This window comes from Callionymus lyra, chromosome 5 (assembly GCF_982586985.1).
Source record: "Callionymus lyra chromosome 5, fCalLyr1.hap1.1, whole genome shotgun sequence".
Lineage (NCBI taxonomy): Eukaryota > Metazoa > Chordata > Actinopteri > Syngnathiformes > Callionymidae > Callionymus > Callionymus lyra.
The window spans coordinates 31,213,772-31,237,353 of NC_141822.1; the positions used below are offsets into that span (position 1 = coordinate 31,213,772).

The 23,582-nt window shown below is 39.6% G+C and overlaps 1 protein-coding gene across 1 annotated transcript in view; it reads right to left on the bottom strand.

The window, feature by feature from the left end:
• unc5da (unc-5 netrin receptor Da) overlaps positions 1 to 23,582 on the bottom strand; it is a 226,380-nt gene that overhangs the window by 20,660 nt on the left and 182,138 nt on the right. The window contains exons 6-12 of the mRNA XM_087791958.1: positions 18,318 to 18,492; positions 13,098 to 13,265; positions 11,836 to 12,000; positions 11,581 to 11,613; positions 7,824 to 8,009; positions 3,073 to 3,222; positions 744 to 962 (exon numbers count right to left, since the gene is read on the bottom strand). Of these exons, the coding sequence (XP_087648084.1) occupies positions 744 to 962; positions 3,073 to 3,222; positions 7,824 to 8,009; positions 11,581 to 11,613; positions 11,836 to 12,000; positions 13,098 to 13,265; positions 18,318 to 18,492 (1,096 nt within the window). The remainder of the gene's footprint in view (positions 1 to 743; positions 963 to 3,072; positions 3,223 to 7,823; positions 8,010 to 11,580; positions 11,614 to 11,835; positions 12,001 to 13,097; positions 13,266 to 18,317; positions 18,493 to 23,582) is intronic.

Here is a 23,582-nt window from a genome sequence, read left to right on the forward strand (position 1 = left end):
ATCCATCCATCCATCCATTCATCCATTCACACACGCACACATCCATCCATCCATTCACACACGCACACATCCATCCATCCATTCACACATCCATTCATCCATCCATCCATCCATCCATCCATCCATCCATCCATCCATCCATCCATCCATCCATCCATCCATCCATCCATCCATCCATCCATCCATCCATCCATCCATCCATCCATCCATCCATCCATCCATCCATCCATCCATCCATCCATCCATCCATCCATCCATTCACACACGCACACATCCATCCATTCACACACGCACACATCCATCCACCCACCCACCCACCCACCCAGCCATCCATCCATTCACATATCCATCCATCCATCCATCCACCCTTCCATCTACCCATGCATATCGAAAAAGAAAAGTGTATATCAAGTTTTGTATTTTTTAATATACTGTTTATTCTATGAATGACCTTTTGCATCTAGTAACGATTCATTTCTACATATTTGGTTGTCATGTTGCCCTGGACAGTTGAGAAATGCAAACATTTATTCTACCTAAAATATGGAAAATAATATTTGTTTATTTTCTCTATAGAATTCAAGGTGAAAGAAAGAAATGTATGCCAGACAGTGCAGCTACAATTCAAACCTATTGTTCTATCGTCGGCAATCTTGCACAGAATGAGGGTTCAGGTTTGGTCAGAACCTGCTGTGAGACGGACACAAACAGACCATCAAAAGCCCCACAGGAGCCACACTCACCGGTGTTGGGAACCACCAGTCGTCCTCCCGCGTGTCCAAACACAGCGGTGGCTCTATGGTGTGGCCTGCTGGGAGTCAGCGACACTTGAGGATTGAAAAGGTTCTTGTCTCTTCTGCCCAGCGTGGTCCGCATGGTCACGCCTTTGTAGTCCGGAGACAGGCCTCGGGGAAATGTCTGCGGGTGGGACATGACGTGGTACTCTGCCCTCTCCGACATGCCTAGAAACACACAGTGTATTATGGGTGAGGAGCTGCTTCTGTCTGAAGCCACGTCAGGAATATGGAAAGCTGAGGTCAGCCTGAGGAAGCAAGTGAGGTAACGTTCTTATAAGAGTTCCAAATAAACATCAAAACCATCTCAAACTCAAACATCATCATAGTATAATGTGGCTCAATCTTCTCGTTTTTTTTTCCTCAGTTATTTAACTGTTTCACTATGTCTCTCTGCACTTAATTTTGAAGTGTGGTTTTGACGGAAAATTCTGAATTGCATCTTGCTCATACCGTTTGGAAGAACACCTGCCCTACCTTTAAGGATGTGATGTAAAAAAAAAATTGTTTTTCTTAAAGAAATATTACATAATACCTTTAATATAAGTTCAAAATATTATATAGAAATAATAATTGCATCATATTTTTTTCGCTTTCTATATTTGCTTGTCAGTACCTCTCAAAATCCGCTGTATAAAATGTGGCCCCTGAGGGAACTGAATTGCCCACCACTGCCTTGTAAATACTCTATCAAAAATAACATTGTATCCGGTTGATTCACAATTGCAAACATATGTTCAGAGTGAAATCTTATGTTATTTATAATTACATACTGTGATACAGTGTTCCCACTTTACTTAAGTCCACCACATGTAATAGTTAATAAATAATGTTAAACGTTGCCTTACGTGATTATTAACCTTCATTATTTCTTCTATAAAACCTTATTATGCATTATAAATGTGCTAATAATGCATTATACACGAAACCTTCATAGAAAGTGTTACCAAAAATATAAATCAAAGACCTTTAAACTAAGTGTTTCAGAAAAACAACATGAAAAAAGGCGAAAATAAAAGTTTTGAAACTGATAAAAGTTAAGAGCCGATTACACTTGAATCCCGGTATCACTTATAAATCATAACTCCATTCATATTCATTAACCTCACGTTGTGGAAAAGCAGCAGTGTCCTTGAGTTTGATCTCAATCAATCAGCTTCTCAGCTTGGTTGTTTCTTTTTCGAAGCTTTAAAGTGCATGTTGAAGCGTGCAGAGGAGATGTAAGAAGACAGAGGGCAGTTTCTTCAAAGGTGACTACTCACTCACACAGAAATACACACTAAAGAAACGGCTATTGATTAGGAGCTCTCAACTGTGATCAGAAACAATCGGATAAATAATCAAGTGGCTGTCTTGGTTTCTGGGAATGAAAATGGACTCCTTGTGCGTTCAAACTCAGTATTCACGGCGATGCATTTATTCAGTTGACTGTTTATCCCATAATGCTGATTGAACAGCAAAACTCATTTTCTCTAAACTCCAATTTAAAGATGTGATGAAAATGCTGAGTCGGGTCTGAGACGACTTTGCTGACACATGCAGTTTTTTTTTTGGGTTCCGGGCCCGTTGTCGACAGCTCTTTAAAATTGAAGATTTGTGTCTGTGCTGTGCAAGTGACCCAGAATATGAACATAAATGAATATCCTGTAGTTTGTAAGACACAAAATTAATTCAGGTGTGAAGGATTCCACCCAAATATATAACACTTACCACCACTTCAATTTAGCATGTATGTAAGAAAGTCACATATTAAACATTAGACTGGAATATTTACACGTGGTCAAGCTTATTTTTCGAGATATTAATCTTGTTCTCAACTAAGACATTGTTCACACTTACTGTAGCTGAAATAAGTTTAGAGCTTCACATCAAACAGTGTTTGTTCTCAGCGACAAGACGACTTCTAGAGAAGTCTCTCAGTTGAAATGGAAACACTTTGGTATTCTCTCTTGTGGGTACAGATATTAGGACCTTCTCCTGCAGTTGCATCCACGACTCGCTGAACGGATGATTGCGAAGTCCATTTTAGAAAAGTATCTTAGTAGTTTAAATTGTGATCGATTCAGTCCAGCGTTCTTTGCGATGATGAATCTTGAACGTCCGTCATCTATTATTAAAGATCCTGGAGATGTTCTGAGCGTTTGAACCAGCGATTACTAACACTGTTTCTGTCAGCCTTACAAGAACAGAAACAAGGTTTCCTCTCAGAAGAGCGACGCTCCACACGTCCTCTCCAGAGGCCCATTTAAAACAATCACGTTAGAAAACACTTTCTGACCTTTGACCTGGTGGTCGGGCAGCGGGTCGATGAGCGAGCGTTCCACCATCAACTCCTTGTCGATGGAGTCCTGGTAGCACATGGGGCTGGTGTAGGTCCGGGACACGGTCAGGTCTGGCTGCAGCGACGAGTTAATGAGCAGCGGGTTGGCTGGAAATACAATTAAAGATGGAAATGAGAAAAAACTTTTCATCAGAGATTGTGAGAATTTCATAAATGTGGGTCATAGGCTTCAACGTCCCCAGATTTTCCCTTTAATTTCATTGAGTCATTTAACACACATGATCAATTTCAGGGTTATATTCTATTAATTTCGCAAGTGAACACTTTGGAAAAAATAACGACTAAACGAAGAAGCCTTAATACGATAAGGAAACTTTAATTATAATTCTTCATTGTCCATAAAAAAAATACTTTTTTTATATTTCACACTATAATATAAAAAAAAATACCTTTTTTTTTTTAGATTATCAATATAAATGTAAAAAATTAACTTATTTAACTTAATTGAAATTAACAACATATTTGATCAGTACATTTTAAGAAACAGAAATAAATATTGGTAGGATCAAAATCCTTTTCTTAACAGAAATAGTGAGACAACAAAATAGAAAAAGAAGAGAAAATTCCTATAATGAAAAAAAAAAGAAGGTAATTTACATTTTTTTTCAGTCGCTAACAAGCGTTTGTCCAAACAGTTGTCACATTTTCAAAACTCTAAACACAACTAGCACAGCATCAGTCTTTTGTGGCCGAACCATTCACACATTTCATGTCGTTTTCGCACAATATGCATTTTCTTAACAGACAAGCTAAACCTCCCAACAAAACTGTGGATTGTTTTTTCATTATTTACAAATGTTAACACACAACATCGCATAAACAATATTCCAAACCTTAGATACAGTAAAAAAACTCTGCTTCTGCAATGATATCAGTTAAAAAACTATATATCTCAGCTGATAGTAAACAAACAATTGAATCGTTGACACACAGATGATTTCAGTTGTGTAAATTGGTTACTGTTACTGTAACAGGAGGACTGAGGACTGAGGAGTCTGTTTGAAAACAGAAAAAGACAAACACTGTAATGTCTGGACAAGGGAGAGTAAGAGCAAGGGGCCCAGGGAGAAGAGCAGGAGCAGTGAGAGGAGGAGAAGCAGTGAGAGGAGCAGTGAGAGGAGCAGTGAGAGGAGCAGTGAGAGGAGCAGTGAGAGGAGAAGGAGCAGTGAGAGGAGCAGGAGCAGTGAGAGGAGCAGTGAGAGGAACAGTGAGAGGAGCAGTGAGAGGAGCAGTGAGAGGAGCAGTGAGAGGAGAAGGAGCAGTGAGAGGAGCAGGAACAGTGAGAGGAGCAGTGAGAGGAGCAGTGAGAGGAGCAGTGAGAGGAGCAGGAGCAGTGAGAGGAGCAGTGAGAGGAACAGTGAGAGGAGCAGTGAGAGGAGCAGTGAGAGGAGCAGTGAGAGGAGAAGGAGCAGTGAGAGGAGCAGGAACAGTGAGAGGAGCAGTGAGAGGAGCAGTGAGAGGAGCAGTGAGAGGAGCAGTGAGAGGAGCAGGAGCAGTGAGACGAGCAGGAGCAGTGAGAGGAGCAGTGAGAGGAGCAGGAGCAGTGAGAGGAGCAGTGAGAGGAGCAGTGAGAGGAGAAGGAGCAGTGAGAGGAGCATGAGCAGTGAGAGGAGCAGTGAGAGGAGCAGTGAGAGGAGAAGGAGCAGTGAGAGGAGCAGGAGCAGTGAGAGGAGCAGTGAGAGGAGAAGGAGCAGTGAGAGGAGCAGGAGCAGTGAGAGGAGCAGTGAGAGGAGAAGGAGCACTGAGAGGAGAAGGAGCAGTGAGAGGAGCAGGAGCAGTGAGAGGAGCAGGAGCAGTGAGAGGAGAAGGAGCAGTGAGAGGAGCAGGAGCAGTGAGAGGAGCAGTGAGAGGAGCAGAAGCAGTGAGAGGAGCAGTGAGAGGAGCAGTGAGAGGAAAAGGAGCAGTGAGAGGAGAAGGAGCAGTGAGAGGAGCAGTGAGAGGAGCAGTGAGAGGAGAAGGAGCAGTGAGAGGAGAAGGAGCAGTGAGAGGAGCAGAAGCAGTGAGAGGAGCAGTGAGATGAGCAGTGAGAGGAGCAGGAGCAGTAAGAGGAGCAGTTGTTGTTTGTTCACAATGCTGTTGTGTTGTGTTTCACGGACATTTTGTTCACTGTAAGCAATACTGTAAAACTTGTTCTGTTCTATCATATTGTAAACAGCATTTCTACTGTACCTCCTGTAGTAAAGAGTATTTCTACTGTACCTCCTCCAGTAAAGGCAAAAAAACCGATTTGCGTTTTACTGGAATGCTTTTGAATGTGAACATTACATGTGGACATATAGTTCCCAACCAAGAAATGTAGTGTAAAAACAGTGGAATATAGTTTTTGTATGCAAAGAGCTGTAAAACTAAAACAAAAAAAGTCTATGCAGTTTATTTAATGTCAAGAATAGCCAGTATTTTAAATGCTGGTGTACTATGATTGACTCCATGTACCTTGGGAAGTGCGTGGGTTTACTCCGGTACTCTGGTTTCCTCCCACAGTCCAAAAACATACAGAGGTTGATTGAGAACTTTGGGAAATTGTCCATAGGTATGAGTGTGTGTGTGTGAATGGTTGTCTTTCTTTATGTGCCCTGCGACAGACTGGTGTCCTGTCCAGGATGTCCCCTGCCTCTCGCCCTATGATACTGGGACAGACTCCAGTCTCCCCGCGACCCCGAAAAGGGTAAGTGGTAGACAATGAATGAATGAATTAGGATGAAAGTTAATATAGTTAATACATATCTAAAGACAGCTTGATCTGTTCCAGTACCTATTATTACGGATCAATAATAATAATCATGTAATTAACGATAGAAACACATGATAAAGATTAATATTTTGTAAATGCAATAAAATATATATATATATATTCAGAAAATATCCACAACTGTCTTATGTGTATCATGTCCTTACAATTAAATACATTTTGCAATTGAGAAATTACATTAATTTCAAATATATTGATATATTTAACACATTTTTTATTTTGGTTTCATTTGAAATATATTACAATTAAGATGAAGGTCATGTTGCCTGTAGTTGACAATGTAAAGATGTTTGATTCTAACATGACCAGCATCACTCTCCCAGACGCGAGATTATTTTGAAGGTAATTTCAATTACATGCACGTATGCATGAAATAAAAACACCAGTCGGCTCTTAATAACCACCCAAAACGCAAATTGCCAATTTACTTTATCTTTAACGAGCAGAGTCGCGAGCACACGCTGCGCTGATGGACGACGACTTCGGGATAAATAAATAGCGGAGTGATGACTGAATAATTACTGTCTCGTTTGATGTGACATGTAAAAGAAGAGGCGAGTTTCTCTGGTGCAGGATTCTGTTTTTCCACTGAACCCAGCAGCAGCTGAGATTAAAGCCTGTGTGCTTCCCGCTGCGTTATCAAAATGAACTTTATAATGTCCTGCTGAGATCTGTTGCTGTGGTGACCCACAATTCTGGGAATCGTAAAAATATTCAAAAGCGGGCGAACGTGCCGTGGTTGAGGAAAATTGGACACTTTGTCGTTTAGGTTCAAAATGTTGCTTCCAGAGTTTGACTTCTGCAAATAAACACGCCGCGAAACAGCGTGTGTCTCCTCCATGAACATTGAACAGCAGTCAATTCCTGGAAAGTAATCTCAGCAAAAATTCAGAAAATGATCATAAAAACAGATCATTATGTTTCATACCAACATTAGTTATGTTAGTCATAGCTTTACCAGAGTAGGAGGTGCATGAAAAACAGTACTAGTACATAATTTGGTTTCTGCAGGGTTAAAGTGCCTTTAAAGGGGAAACTCATGTAAAAACAGATCTCCTGACTTACTCACGACGCTCCTGTTCTATAGTCACAACTTTATAAAGTTCTTTCCCCTCGGAAATATCGACGAACAAGAGGTTATGGGAGCGTAGCCCATTATGACATTACGATCTATTTAAGAAATCTTGAATGGTGAAAAAAAGGGAATGATTCCTTTTATTTTATACAAGTTATAGTTTTACAAGTTTTAGTCGTGCATAAGGTGATGGATTTAAAGAAGTAGCAGTTGAAACAAAAGTACAGATCAGGTTATAATATTAGTGGTCAAAGTATTACCTGTAAAAGTACAATCTTGTTTTGTGTTCTTTTTAAAAAACAATTATTAAAATTGACAAAAACAGAGATCATCCTGGATTGAAGTCAACAAAACACTTAGTAAACTGAAAACTTCTTTTACACATAAAACTGTTTCTCCCTGAGTTCTATGCCATTTCACTCATCCTTTTCGCCACCACTTCCTCCCACCTCAACACCCGACACCGTCTTTATGTAAATGGAGCGTTGAAGTTGCTTCTTCAACATCCTCTCATCACAAAGTCAAGGAGACGGATCGAGTGTTTTATTTGTCAAAGACGAAACACAGTCACATTGTCGCCTCTTTTGCTGCTCGTATTGCAGCCTCTTCCTTGTGGTCGCATGAACAAAAAACAATGTCGGCAAACTCATGTTTTTTTTAGCACGGCATTAAAATAATTGAAGGAGCACAACAAAAGATTATATTCATGCTGGTTTTGAAACAAATGGGTCTGAAGAAAACGTTTCACTGATCCAAATGTCAGAATACAGCTTGCGTGAGCACATCAGCATCAAGCCACCCTCCGAACCTCCTCTCTGAACCCTGGGTGAAAGCTATAAATACCTCCTCTGAGAGTTGACTCACCTTGGCGGGAGCTCTTGAAGCTGAAGGACTGGAATCCTCCAGTGAGAGCGGACGAGTCGATGACGTCCACGCCGTACTCGCTCTGGCTCCTGCGGTAAAGAGTGACGGCGACGATCAGCAGCACCACGGTCACGACTCCTGCGGCGAGACCTGAGTACAGGGCCACGTCGCTGCTGCTCTCCACACCTGCAGCGAACAAAACACAAGGAATGATCCTCTTTCACGAAAAGTCTTTTTAAACCTTAAAAAGCAACGTTTCTGAAGACACTTCACCATACATTCATACAAAGTACTGTAGTTAGTCATTGTCAAGTCAAACTAGGATGCACTGTTTAACAATAAAATCGTGTTCAGGAATCACAAAAGATATAGCAACATTGATTGGACTCCCCACAGAGAGTTGTATTTCCCCTCAGTAAACTTCAAAATTTAGAAAGCTGTTGTATCATTAAAATAACTATAGTTGTCTTTGGAGAGTGGTAGTTCTCTTTAGCAAACCGGACAGTAGTTCCCAACAGAGAGCTGATGTTCCCTTGAACTATAGTTGTCTTCGGAGAGTCTTAGTTCTCTATCAAACTGGACAGTAGTTCCCAACAGAAAGCTGTTGTTCCCTTTAAAGAAACTCGGGTTACCTAACGTAACCACGGTTCTACGAATACGAGGCCCTCCAGGCACGTCGCCCAGTGGCCCCCCCTTGTGGCTTAGGTCTTTTTGGACGGGTGACTTCACAGTAACGCTTCCCTTTTATAGGCAATGGAGCCTGCCACCTACTAGGAAGCGAGTAAATTGACTTTTCTCAGTGTCGGGGTGAGCTGTTCCCTTCAGAAAGCTATGTTTCTCCATAGAGAGTTATAGTTTCCTTCAAAGAGCTGCCGTTTTCTTCAAAGAGTTGTAGTTCCCTACAGAAATCTGTAGGTCCATTTTAGAGAGGTGTAATCTCCTTCCCAGGGTCCGTCTGGAGACCTGAACCTTACCTCAAAGAGATCTAGTTCTCCAAGGAGAGGAGTCGAACTCAAATTAAACAAGATGTAGTTAGTTAGGGATCTCTCCTGAGAACACAGTTGTTCCCTCCTCAAAGTGTTGATGTTGTGTACTTTCACTTGTTCCCTTAGAAACACAGTTCCCTCTCAGAAAACAACTCCCATCAACTGTCCCCTTTTGGTTCTCGCCACTTTCTTTTCAAATCAGCAACCTCACCAGGGCGGTGATGACATGCTTGGCATCCGTTGGGATCACATGACAAAACAGATTAATTAAATCAGCTGATCAACGATGATAAAGCTGCGCCAAGTCCCACCGGCACCTCACCACCAAACTTCAGAGAGATAGGAGTGAAAATAAAGTGTGTGCTCGCTGGCTCTTGAAGGATAATGAGTTCTGCGTCAGGAAACAGGACACGAGGAGGAATCCCGCTAAGTAGCCAAAAGCCCAAATGAGGAGGAAGGACTAAATATGCAAAGCGGCATTAGCAGCTACAGTAGCAGGTTAATTGAGGGCTCAGAAACAGTCTTTCTTTTTTCAGTGTTTTTCTGACAATCACAAAAAAACTGGTGTTAAAGGACGAGCGCAGAGAGCCGGCGGCTCAGACGCCCCAAATTGATTTTGCACTTTGCAAATTACAGAGCAGTTATCGCGGTCGTCACCGTCTCACAAGTGAATAATGCAGATATAATGGCCGAGAGTTTAGGAACAATAATCCTAAAATAACGTCGCCGACTCTGGCAGACGCCCCGGAGAATAAACAGGAATAATGGTAGAGTTGCTAAAGTTCTTTTTGGCAGGAACTACTTGAAAAGTAGTGAGAAAAGTTTGAATTTGAGTGAAATTGTTAGTCGTATCATGCTCATTTGTCTGCATTTAAGGAATCTGGCATTGGTTTTGCTGTGGTACGAGCGACATCACACTAATTTCATTTAAAGGATGTTTATTTCAACAAAGATCTTGTTTCATTTTGGGATTTTTTCTCCTCATACTGGATGATCTAACCCAATATAAGGTGCAGCATAATGGCAAAATTTGTGCTGTTTTTCTATTGCTCTAGTGTTATCTTATTTCATTATTTTATTCTGTACTGACACTGCGGAACCATCAGTTGTTTCTGATCCACAGACCTAAGAGCCCGAGCAGCGGTGTAAAGCTGGATCAGATCACTGATGTGAGGAGTAGCCTGACCATGAATACCCGTGAAAGTAAGAACCAGAATTCTAAAATTGCTCCTGTAAGAAACGGGCAGCCAGTGAAGAGGTTTAAGGATCGGGGAAATGTGAGTTAATCTACGAGAGTGGGTCAGAATTCTCGCTGCAGAGTTTTCTATGAACTGCAGGCGAGACAGCTCTTGTTTAGACACGAAAATAAACTGTTACTATAGTCCAAACGAGAAGATACATAGATGGGAGCATAGATTATAAGATCTTAATCGTGTTGACACCATTTTCTCGGTTGAAGAAAACAACAAATACAACACCCAGGTTTCTCAGGCTCAGTTTGACAGACTGACCTAAGTCACCCAAATACTGACTTGACCTTGGAACTTTATCATCAGGCGCAATAACTTGAGTTTCAGTTTTGTCCACATTTACCTACAAAGTGTTTTCACTCAGCCATTGTTTGATTTCTAGCAAACAATTGACAGTAGTAGTAGTAGTTCAGCCTTTGGGGTCGGATCAATTGAGCAGTAGAGCTGGATGTCATCAGAAAAAAACTGGTAAGAAAAATCAGGAAATCCCTGAATGACTTTACCCAAGGGAATTAAGTACAACGAAAATAATAAACGACCCAAAACAGAACGTTGAGGGACTCCGCACAACAGATCTTATTTGTTTGGCATTCAAAAGCATTGAAGTTGCTTTCTTGCTCCCCAAACCCCCAGAGGAAGAGCTAGAGGAGATGAGGGATTGCAAGTCCCTAACGGTCGTCTACGTATGCTCTCGTCACCAATGTGGTAAAATACTAGGAAACTATCTGTATATATATATATATATATATATATATATATATGTTAAACACACAGTTAATTGTGGCTTGTTTTTAAAAACAATGCTTTGTCTCAATTGAAAATGCAATGTGTGAAAATCTCTCAAAGAAACCTTTTTTATTTGTAAAAGTCACAAGACAAATACTAACTTTTACATGCTTGATTCAAGACCAGCTGTAATTTGTTCCAGTCTGTGTTTTTCCGGTTGTGAAGGACATTTGATGAGAAAGTTCTGTATTAAACTCTCCTTGCAAGTAAAATTTCTTTAAACAACTTTTTTTCCAATGTCTTTTCTTTGTCTAAATTCACAGCCTTCAGTCAGAATCCTAACCTTACAATTTTAATTTTTAATTTAAGCAATCATTTCAACTCTATAAGGGTGTTCTGTTCTTGAAGTATTCAAGGGTTTACTATGAACTGAGCAACTAGTCTTATAACTTGCATAAAATCCTTTTCTAACTCCCTTTCTGACTCAATAAACACTCCTCAGTGAACTCATCAGGGAAGTGATGCAAGTATATTATTGAGAAACTGTTGAAATCGTTTTAATCGCAGCTACTGTTCAGGAGAGTCACTCTTGTCCCATCTTACAGATGTGTGAGCAGCTACAAAGTATTTATCAAACAAACCTTCCTGGAGTTACGGTCATTTGAAAGGTGCGCAGCAAATCATGTTAGCGGAAACTTTATTATCAATAACCGCTTTGATGTTTCATGTATAACCAAAGTATTCACCGGCAGTCTTTTGAAATGGTGACAATTGTTTTCTGTGAGCGGGACTCACCCTGTGGTTTGGCGTCGTGCATCAACTTGTGATCTGCAAACACGAAAACATCATTAATATTCCAACATCAGCTTGTTTGAATGCGTGTTGGAGCGCTCTTGACGTGACGAGATAATGAAGATGGATGTTGGTGATGAGCACAGTAATAACAACAATTTGGTCGGCGCTGCCGAAATAAAATCGGGAGCAGAAATCCAGCGATGACACGGTCTCTGAGGCACGACTGCGATGATGTCGACGACATCAAAGACTCACTCTGAGTGCAGAGGCCGCCGGTGCAGTTGTCCATCGCCACGGCCACGCCGTCGCACAGCCGGCCGCCGTGTTTGGGCTCCGGGGACGTGCATTCTCTGCTCCGCTGATGCTCGCAGTCTGAAGTGCATTCGGACCACTCGGTCCACTCTCCCCAGCCGCCGTCCACTGAACAAACACACAATCACTAACCGACACCGGAGGTAATGAAAATGTGTTTTCCTTTTTTTTTTTAACATTTCTTTTTAAACAGTTGGACTATTCCTCCAATCATCTATCCGTCTCAACTTATCCAATCTGGACAGGATGTTTCTCTTGACTGTTAACCATGGTCCTGATTATTCCAGGGTTGAGATTTTCTATCTAGATTAAAACTCTTTAATCTATATCTTAGAAAATAAAGCAAGTGAAACACAGTGGAAGTGAGCCAGCCGTGCTGGAAGATAACATTCAGCTGATATCCAGAACCGGCCACGCTAGGAATTCTACTTCGCCCAAAGATTTGACATAAAATGAACAAAAATCTGATTTAAATAAAAGTTATCAGCGTGAGCCAACTGCTCCGTACAGAATTCCTCAATTTGACTTTTGCGCATGAACACATTTGTGGACAGATTAGTTTGGGGACGAGATGTTTTTGAGGAAACGGTGATAAGAGTCTCACAGCGTGATAAGGGCTGCGGAGTTTGCACATTTGAAATAGAGGTTTGAGGAAAGTCATGGTGTTTTCTTTGTGCGCACTTTATAAAAATCAAGGAATTGTAGTTGTATCACTTTCGCTTTACAAATAACCTTAACTTTACTTTACTTACTTACTTTAATAAGGATATATTTTATCCAAAACCAGTTTGTGTTTGTGCCTCACTCTTCTACACCCCCGAACATTGAGCATTAATGATGTTATCACTTTAATAATGACATTACTTGCTAGCTATAGCCATAGCCATAGCTTAATAAAAGCTACATTAGCATGCTAGTTCTGCTTGCAATTCTTAATACCTATAACTATTAACATAGTAGTTAGCTTGAAAAAAATACTAGTTAAAAGTGTTAATGGTAAGTGTTAGAATGTATTTTATTTCCTCATGTGTGATGTTTATACGGATATTTCAGTCTCAAAAATATCAATAATGAAGTCCCTTGATTGTTAGCCTTAGAAGCTACATATGCATTCTTCCTACTAGCACTATCAGGACATATGATTACAATGATGAGTTTATGTACACAAAAAAAAAAAGTAGAGAAGAAGAAGTGACCATGTTTACCTGGACACAAGGTGTTACAGGTGCTTTTCTGCATCAGCATTCCCTCGCAGAAGGCGCCGCCATTCAGCGGAGCAGGGTTGGTGCACGTGCGAGAGCGCTTCTGGATGCCGCGACCACAGCGCACGTTGCAAGGCGACCAGTCCGTCCACGATGACCAGCCGCCGTTCACTGGGATCCAAACAAAGAGGCAGTAGAAAAAAAGAGTTATTAGGTATGTAACATCACTTGTTAAGAATCAAACAGCAGCAAAATGACCAAAAAAACATTGGAGTAGAGCTTAATCTTAAATGGAACAACAATGATTTTAAATAAAAAAAATGATGTTTAAATGATATGAACATTTCAGATGAATTGTTTAAAGACATTAAAAATGTATATAGAAGAATAAAACTCGCAAACCGTTTTTAAAACAATTTTTATCATTTAATAATATTGAAAGAAAGATAACAAATAAAAATGTATAACAAAATAAATTAAAAACGTTATTAAACATATGCGCACGTTTATTTTTATTTCACTTTATAATTCTCTCACTTGGTTTCCATGTTTGTCTTTATGGTTTGTGTTTCCCCTGTTTGTGACTTGCACACTCTGATATATTGGACTTCCATAAAGACTCAGGATGAACCTTCATTCGTCTCCCTTTGTTTGCCGTGCTTAAGCTCATAATTAAATCCAGAACGGACTTTGGCTTCAATGGTTCGATAGCATGAGAAGGTAGATTTATTTTGGCGAGGACAAAATCAAGCAGAAACTGGACAAGCCAGCCCCAATAAGAGTATCCACTCTTTTCAAATACAGCCTATGTAATGCATTTTTCTTTTCTTCAGTATAAGAAAAGATTAAATATTTTCCTCACGCCACCCCCCATATCAGTAAATAGATTGTGTACTTGCAACAATGTATGGATAAGTGTTTTAAGCCTCCACACCACATGGAAATAAATGCAACCTTATCCCCAATGCACAAGCAGTTCGGTGGTCATGTGGTAACTGGTGATTACTATTAAAATAAAACCAGATTGTTCTGCTCTGAGATCCATCATTGAGAAGATATTTCCAGAACTATGTTTCTGTACCCTGTCGTTACCTGAAGTCGTGAAAGCTGTGGATAACTTGGATCAAAGGCGACAAAACCGCGCTCATTACCATTAGGTGTGTCTTTAAAAAGATGATCCACGTCGTCTCCTCTTATATCAGCTCACGTATCAGCTCATTAGCCGTCACATCGAGGGAAGAAATACTAGGCTATTGTACATCTGTCTGAGCCTGAAACCTGTCAAAGACTTCATCTACATTATGGAAATGAATGAGTGACGGATCCTGATGACGGGGTGCCAGAATAGAACCTGCTCCGCTCCGACAGCTGTTAAATACCCTGTCAGAAGAATTGAAGTATTGAAATAAAGACGCCCTTGTGGAGGGAGGAGGAGATCTATTCACGGTGAAGGAGGTTTCAAAGTGTTGAAATAAAGGCAGGAAGTGACAGCAGAAAATTGAAACCGACAAATAGATTATTTCGTTTCAATGATCATGTGTGGGAGCTGGGAAGTGGATCGAGGCAGGTGAAGGTAGTGGACTTGATGTGTCGTCAAGACAATATGAAAACATATTAAAAGTCAATTTTCCTATATGTGTTTGTTACTGAGAATGTCTATTAAGAGTCATTACTGCTATATTACTGCGCAAACATTCACTTAGCTGCTCATTTGCACCAATGTTGTGCTTTACATTTACAATATTTATATAACTTTAGTAAGTAAGTAAGTAAGTAAGTAAGTAATATTTATTTATATAGCGCTTTTCCAGACCAAGGTCACAGAGCGCTTTAACAATCAAAACAATACTCAAAAAAGTATATACTTTAAAGATCAAGATAATACTGAGAACAACACAGGAGTTCCAGAAAATCAAGGAAAAGCCTGAACAAATATAAACGTCTTAAGATGTTTCTTGAAACAGTCCGTAGACTCCATCAAGCGCAAAGAGAGAGGAAGATCGTTCCAAAGCTTAGGAGCAACAGCCTGAAAAGATTTCTCTCCTCTGGTCCTGAGCCGTTTGCGTGGAACCATAAGTAGATTCTGATCCACAGACCTCAGAGCTTTTTATGATTAGAAATGTTAGAGAAAAGAGCTAATTCGGACTAAAAGTGGAGGCAGTACTCTCTTGCCCAAAACATATTAAATAAACAAGAACCAAAGTTTGTTATTTCTCCCCCACAGTGACAGATCTTCAAGTGATTCATGGATCCATATGGTCCCTTGAATCCATTCATCTGACTTAAGCTTTTTGGCTAACAGTCAGATAAAATGACATCCATGATGGAAGGAACACCTTTACTTTTAAGTCGTGATGGGTCAAAGAGGTTTTTATTTATACAATGTTAGAATGTTAAGAGTTCACTAGGTGGTTCTCTCACTTTGTAAATTAATGACAATACAGATCATGTGTTTCATTAAACCACATCCACCCATTGATAGTATTATAGCCTTGTTGCCTGACATGTTTTTTTCTGATTTGTGCTTCTAAAAATGGCCTGACGGATTTTTTTTAAGTTAATAAGAATGGACAACAGGAAAATGACTCAACATATTGGAAACCAATGCAAAAGCAGTATGTTAACTAAAGCGTTGAGGACAAATGACAGCTTTCTGACACTAGGGGGAGACACAAACAATCATTTGATTTGACGAACTTTACTCCTCATTTTATGGTCACTTAAAGTCATGTATGTTTTATTTTATTTTAATGGTGTCGTCTTAATTCTCTGAACATATGTGATTCATTCTTTTTCTCCTTATTTGCCTAGTGCTCGTTTTCCCATGTCGTACTTTAGGTCTTTCCGAGCAGCTGGTGACACTAAAGAACATCCTGTGCAGACTTTTAGTTTTGGGCATATGTTTGTGACTCCTGGGGACCATTACACATCGCCCTACTTTTAGTAGTTGGTTTTTGTTTGGCTTTGGACTCATTAAGTATACACATACACATATATATGTGCCACCGGGCCACGTATATGTTACAGTGATGGATAGTGAGGTTCATGGTTGGAGGCACTGAATTATTTAAAGTCAGATTTTGAAATATATGAACCCAAAAGGTTTTTTTATTCAATTGGCTACTGGTTATTTCCTATCGCATCAACAAACACCACACAGACACGCAAGATAGGATATAAAAGTAGGTAAAGATAACACTTCAATTACAGCAGCAAGAAAAAGCAGATAGAGGACTCAAAAGCTTTGTAAATGTTTGCACACTGTAATTCAATTGCTAATGTCGAACTGCAGGAGCATAGCAGTGCCATCAACAATATAGAGTGACCTTTATTGAAATGTTCCGTTGTTTTTAAAGCTTTTAAGTCTAACGCTTTAATCAATCCGGGTGTACCACTCAGTTAGAAAAGAGCAAATTATCATTTGTCTCGTAGTTTGAAGCAAACCTTTCAGCTTCAGCGTCAGTCTTCCGCTGTTAATCACTAAACAGAGGGTTCCGTTGTCAGACATTTTCAAGCTTAGCTATATAATCTTCCATGTTGCCAGCTCTAGGGAGCAAAACACAAAAATAAAGCAGAAGTGCAATTGACTCGCTGCATAGGCGACGGCAGCAACAAGTACCTGTTGGCTGACATACGCCCTCTTGAGTGCAGCAGAGAACTATCTGTCTCACACGGTGTTCGCATCACCAATCAGAGAAACTAAATATGTCACTTACAAACATGAAACTTAAATGGTTAAAAACATTAGCCAGACTGTGGAAAATCAGCGTACATAAATCTGTCATAGTGTTTTCACGGCCACCATCGATCCGTAAGTCCCCATCTTGGCGGTACTCGTAGTGTAATCAAAGCCTTCGTACTGATAAAATCCTAAAAGATTTTGTGAAATGTTGTAAATTACTGCCTTGTTTTTGGCAATACCATTAGTTCCGACCGTGGAAAACATCCAAATTAGTTCAGTACATTTCTTGTCAGGTAAGTGAAAAAGCAGCAGTTATTAACAATTTATTTAATATCTCACAGTGAACACATTCATTAGCCTGAAACAGCAGCAAGTTCAGAACACAGAGCTAACCATGCTATATTTCTAATTGATTTCCAGGTAAAAGGTCTGAATTTATCAAAAAAGAAAATCTTGATTCTTGAATGATGAACAAAAAAACTGATTTTAATTGCCAATATAAATTTGTCTTGATAATACTTATACATAGCGAAAGTTATTGATAAATACCTATAATTTACAGTCATTCTAGTTGTATCATTGTGGAAAGGAAGAGAACTTAAATCTTTATTTTTGGTGGAGTCTTTTGACTCCTTCAAGAGACATCTTAAGACTTTTTTTTATTCGTGCAGGCTTTTCCTTGATTCTCTGAGACTCCTGTGTTTGTCTCAGTGGTGTCTAGACCTTTTAAGCATCTATTTTATTGAGTATTGTTTTGATTGTTAAAGCGCTTTGTGACCCTAGTCTCTAGAAAAGCGCTCTACAAATATTACTTACTTACTCACTTAGATGTATGTTTAAGTCCTTTCAGCCCAGTGTGTTTACATTGAGAGCCTCCAACATGGCGGTTCATACAGGTTACTGGCATATACTGTAAGTGATGAATGAATTCACTGCTGCACCTCATGTTTTACTAGTATTTAAATAGGAAACCTGGAAATACAATTTTTTTGACAATATGATTGTTAAAAAGTAATGATACATAAAGATCAGTCAACTGTTGTCTGTTATGTTTTAATTATTCTTATTTTTTACTTATGATGATGACAGCCGCCCCTGTCTGCATGTCACGGAAAACTACGTGAAAAAAATAACTTGTGTTCCTTAATAACCTCATGCACCATTGTAAGCACAAGAAACTTCAACCACCAACAGCAGGGGCACCAAAGGTGACCCTTTGTGGTCCACCCTTCGCGCAGGCTGCCAGTCTAATGGCTGCACACAGGTCGTCTGTGGCGGCGGCTAAAAGTGTGAACTGCCAATCCACTTCAGTGCCTCACATCAATAATTAAATTCTTGTAAATATTGTGTCTCCTTGTCTTCACACATGAGGGATCACTCGGCCATTAGCAGCTCATTATACTCCGCGGTCGAGCTAATGACTTGTGGGAGTTGGGCAGAGGTGCCAGTTTACCTGTCCGGCCGCGTAAGTCGATACGTTTGACAGCGTTTTGATGGTTTGTAAAGACTTCATGAAGGCTGCAGGAGGAGACGCCACTCACCGAAGACAACGACGGTGGCGGTGACGCTTCGCCGCTTGGCCACGATGTTGCTGGCGACGCAGGTGTAGTTTCCAGAGTCGGAGAGGCGAGCCTTCGAGATGATGAGGTTGTGGTCGCCTCTCGTGTCGGTGACCACGTCGGAACTCAGCGGCTCCTCGTTCTTCAGCCACTCCACCTGAAGCACATCGAAGATACAATTAGACGATTAGAAAAACAGACTCAAAAACTCTCCTTCCTCATTGGAAAATAAACTTTATTGGTTTTATTATCAGTTAAACTCCAGAGATAGCGTCATGATTGACAAAAGGGGCGGGGCTTACTCCTGTTTCTGCAATGAAGAGGTCACGACCCTTCTGTTTGGCCGTTGGTGGGATTAGAAAATAAAAGAGGTGGTGCCCCCCCGCCTCCGTCCCTCCTCCCTGCATGGCTGCTCCTGCAAATTGCTATTAATGTGCCACTGGCCCAAGCCTTTCATTGAGAGAGACGAACCGGGGCAGGAGGCAGCCGGCTTTGATTTATGGTGGTGTATTTGAGGATTAAAAACTCCGGCCCACTGGGAGCTCCGTGTTTGTGCGTGGGGTCGTTGCCGTTGTGTGTATGTTTGTGCAGCGTGTGTGTTCAACAGCAAGAACCAAACAACAGGCAGAGACTCGCAGATTGCTTTGCTCTTTTGACGCACCCAAGATGAAAACATCGAGCAGCAAAATCGATAAATCAGCAGTAGTGTTGTCGCAAATGTGCTTTTTTTTCCCCTTCAATTGACGGCCAAAGTCTTCCATCATCTCCTTTACTTCTCGGAACACCGCTCCACCTTAGCAACAGCTCCTTCTGCTGCTTTATTTGTTCCTGGTTCTGCCTCTTTCACGCCTCCATCCCAATCAGGCCGGACATCCGGCGCTGGAATCTTAAGAGCGTCCACATCAAATAAACTGGTAGATAAATATATGTATTATATATACTTATATCATTTAGGGTAACACTAATAAAGTGTATACAAATAATCTGATAAAAGTGAATATTGTGAAATATTAGGTCTAATGTCAATCAAAATATCTAAAAATATATAACACAGTATAATAAAGGAAGACAATGATTTAATGATTAAAATTAATCCTAAATATTATTGATGAAGGATGCGATAACTTAAAAAAGAAAAAAAATAATTTGTCGAACATATCAATAATAAAAATAAAATTATTTAGAAATAGAAAAAGACAAGATGAACGATATAACTTTTAAAGATATGATGTGCTAAAAAATATAATAAACAAAAAAAAGTCAAAAAACACATCAAATACGCCAAAGGAAGAGAAATGAAAAATTCATCAAAATGAGGGAAAACTACACAGAGGAAATATAACTGACAGCAGCATCCTCTGGTTCAACATCACGCCCAAGAAGAAAGAAAGAAAAGTTTAATATTAAGATCTTGATTATCGTTTGTCCCAATTATCCAGCCACGGTTTTCCAGGCAAATGAAAGCGGAGAAATATTTTTATTTCTGTCTGCATGTTCCGCGGAGGAAAAGGTCGCGCTAATTAAACAGGCAGGAAGTTCTCTGCCACTGAATATTAGATAAGAATAAAACATGGGGAATTGGAAAAGTTCAGCCTAGTGAGGTCAATTCCCCCCTCGGAAGCACACGCTGCATATCAATCTCACCAATGATGAGCGTTATACTCGGCTGCAGGATGTAAGTGGGATTGAAACTAAACTAACCATAAACTCTCCTTCCGCCTCACGCTCGGAACCAGTGGAGGTAATTAATTGAGTTAAAAAAATCAACCTGAAACTCTGCGGAGGACTGAGGAGATTAAAGTGGACAGGGAACACGATTTAACTTTTATATCCTGGAAATGAAATATATTCCAACATTTAGGGAATAATTCTTCACCCCCCTGAAGGGACGGGGTGAAGTAGGCGACGATGTATAATGGAAACATCCAGTGGATGGACTGCAGTAATGAGCCGAAGGGAGAGAAGCAGTTATTGTGTCACGACTGGATTATCGGAGGGAGATGAATTCGGTTTGGGCTCATTACTGAGCAGCCGAGCAGGAGAGCTGATGTATTCAAAGGTCCAACGACTAGTGAAAAGATGAAAAGATTCATTATGAAATGGTAATGGCAAAAGAGATTTTTTTTTTACACATTAGCAGCGTTCATGGGGTTTTAGAATTGAAGCAGGCAAAGAAGAGAGTGAAGGCAAGGTCTAAGGGTCACAGCCATGCTGTTTGTTTAGAGCAGTGCTGGTCAAAGTTCATCCGGGGGCAACATTTGGCACTTTTATAGCACTAGGCGAAGTCACGGCATGTAAAACAATCATAACACAGTGACAATCTTATTTTGTTTTTTTTTACACTTCCCTATAAAATAAAGGTACAAATTGGACTCACTCACACACTAGCAGATTGACCTACTTTTTAGATGAACCTGATACTGTCGCTTTATCGCCGGAAACCAACAACATTTGAGGCAACATTACAGCAACATGTGTTGACGAATTGCCCTTGTTTGGAATTGACAGTTAAAAAACATTTCCGTTACATTTCTGTTTTTAAGAAAATATGTGTAACACTTTAGAATAGGGATCACATATTAACTATTAATAGGCTACTCTTTGATATCTGTAGTAACATATAATTAGCCACATATTATAAAATACTAACTCAGATTTTGTTCATTATGACTATATTCTAGCCTTAATAGCTTCATTAGAAGGAGTTCAAGCTGAACAACACCTTAAATACCGATTATTAACAGCATTGTTAGTGAATTACTTCTCTCACTGTTATTATTTGTAATAAGGGATGAATAGAAACAAGCTGTTTTTCAGTAGTTTTTAAAAAGTTGTTCAGTTTGAACTTCTTAATATCATGCTATCAAGTGTTGAAAATAGTCACAATGAACAAAGTGTAAGTTTTTTTTTTATTGTAATTAATATGTGGCCAACTTGCTGTCAAAACACATATAAACAAGTAGCTTATTAATAGCTAATACTGAATGTATTTCCCATTGTAAAGTGTTACCATAATGGGTTTTTCAAAATAGCAAATTCTATTGAAAACACATGAAAGAATGGACAACTTCTGAATGTGAAAATAGTTATTGGATTGTTATTAATTTATGGACTAGTTTAACATTTGAATGTGTATTTTATTATTCCTAGTTCCTATTCAAGATGTTTTTGTTTTTTTAACAATAACTGCAGTTGTATGTTGTTGAAATAATGAAGATGTTGTGAAAACATATCATGTTTGTAAACCAACTCCATCTGCTCTCTCCTGGTTGTTTTATAAATATTATACCCTGCTGAGTCCCAACTTTCACAAGATAACAACTTTCTAATCCATACTTTTTAGCTGCTATTGATAGCCAGCGAGCTGTTAGGTATCGATCACGCCAGCATTGATCCGCCCTTCACCGAGAATCCTTAATACTCTCTTCAATTCTTAACATCACAATGTACTTCTTTCACATATCTGACGCTGATTTATTCTTGTTTGGACTTCTTCACAACACTTGGGCCAAATGTTAATAAATAAAACTACAGCAGGAGTTGTCCTTATCGCGACGGAAACATCCCATAATCCTCTGAGTTTTGGTTCACTTCCTGCAATTGGTTGGGATTATGTTCTTAATGCAAACAAACCGCTCGATTCAGGAACGACAGAAACGTTGCCGAGCGACTGCGCCCTTGAAAAACAGAAGCTTAAGGAAACAGTTTTACTTCCTCTGATACGTGTTTGAAGTAAAAATGGGACAAGTCTTTGAGAATTGTGGGTATACGGTGGGCGGTTGGAACCCGCCAGATATATCCTCCACTGGAGTTGTTTCTTGTTGCTGCAGCCTTTAATGAACTGCGTCTCAAACTTCCTCAACAGTGACAGCAGTAATTACTCGTGATGGGTTTAGTTATTCAACTGTTTCTCAAACTGCTTCAGATCAATGATGAAGGGAATAATAAAGCACAGTAGAGTCTGAGTCACACAACAGGCTTTGGACTCTGTTGGAAGTCCATCTATTTTCCTTCTCTGAAGCCAGAGAGTTACCCCAGTCTTCCACAAAACCTCCTCCAGCTATACTGGGGGAATACAGAGATGTTCCTCGTCTAACTGAGGTACAAACACTACATGTCCGTCTGAACTAGCTGGGAAGGCTGCGGGTCAGAGAGAAATGAAAGCAAAACAACAGAAAAATGTTTTGGTGATCTTTGTCAGTTTCATTTAGTGTAGTCCTCAGAGAAAGTACTTACAGGAAAAACAATAACATTCATAAATAAGGACAGAAATAGATATCGTATCAGATTGGAAACAGTTCTAAAAGAAAAAGTGGTAGCCAAACTCATAGTAGTTCTATATGCTGAATTTAATGGCCTACAATTGAAACAACCAACACAGTTTGGGTAAGTAAGTAAGTAATTTATATTTATAGAGCGTTTTCCAGACCAGGGTCACAAAGCACTTAAACAATCAAAACAATACTCAATAAAATATGTACTTAAAAGATCACGATAACACCGAGAATAACACAGGAGTTCCAGAAAATCCAAAAAAGTAAAAGCCTGCACGAATAAAAATGTCTTGAATGATGTTTCTTGAGTGAGTCACTAGACTACTTTTTCAAAAGTAATGGTTTGGTATCGGATAAAACCTAAACAATACCCATATTTATTCCTAAATACTACTGCCAGTCATGTGACATTTCACAGAGTGAAGGGCAGGGGGCGCTAAGCAGGACAAATCAGGGTAGAACTATATTTGCTTGATTATGGTCAAATTTAAGCCAAAGTAGGTGAGACGATGTAGGATAATGGATAACTCCTCTAGCATGTCCAAAATGCCTTTTATTAATTGATAAAACTGTAATCTCCCACATTAGGGAAATTCACGTTAAAAATGTAGGCTACTGCAGAGTGTTTTTTGGAAAGGTTGGATGCTATATGGTTATGCTACTGTATGGTTAAGCTTATACTGATAATAGATCATATGTAGTCCTAAAGATTCTCAAAGTTCGAGACCATTCTCTCAAAAACTGTGAAACAAAAGGTTTAATCTTTTAAGAATAAGCCCAAAAACACAAATAAAATGAAATAACTTATTTGCACTTATATTCCATTATTACCTCTGCCAAGGAGGTTATATGATTGATTATTTTCCGACTCCTATTATTATGTCCCAAAAATTAATTTAACTGAAAATTATATTAAGGATATTTCATATAAAAACACGACTGATCTATAATAACAAAATACATGTGGTACTTT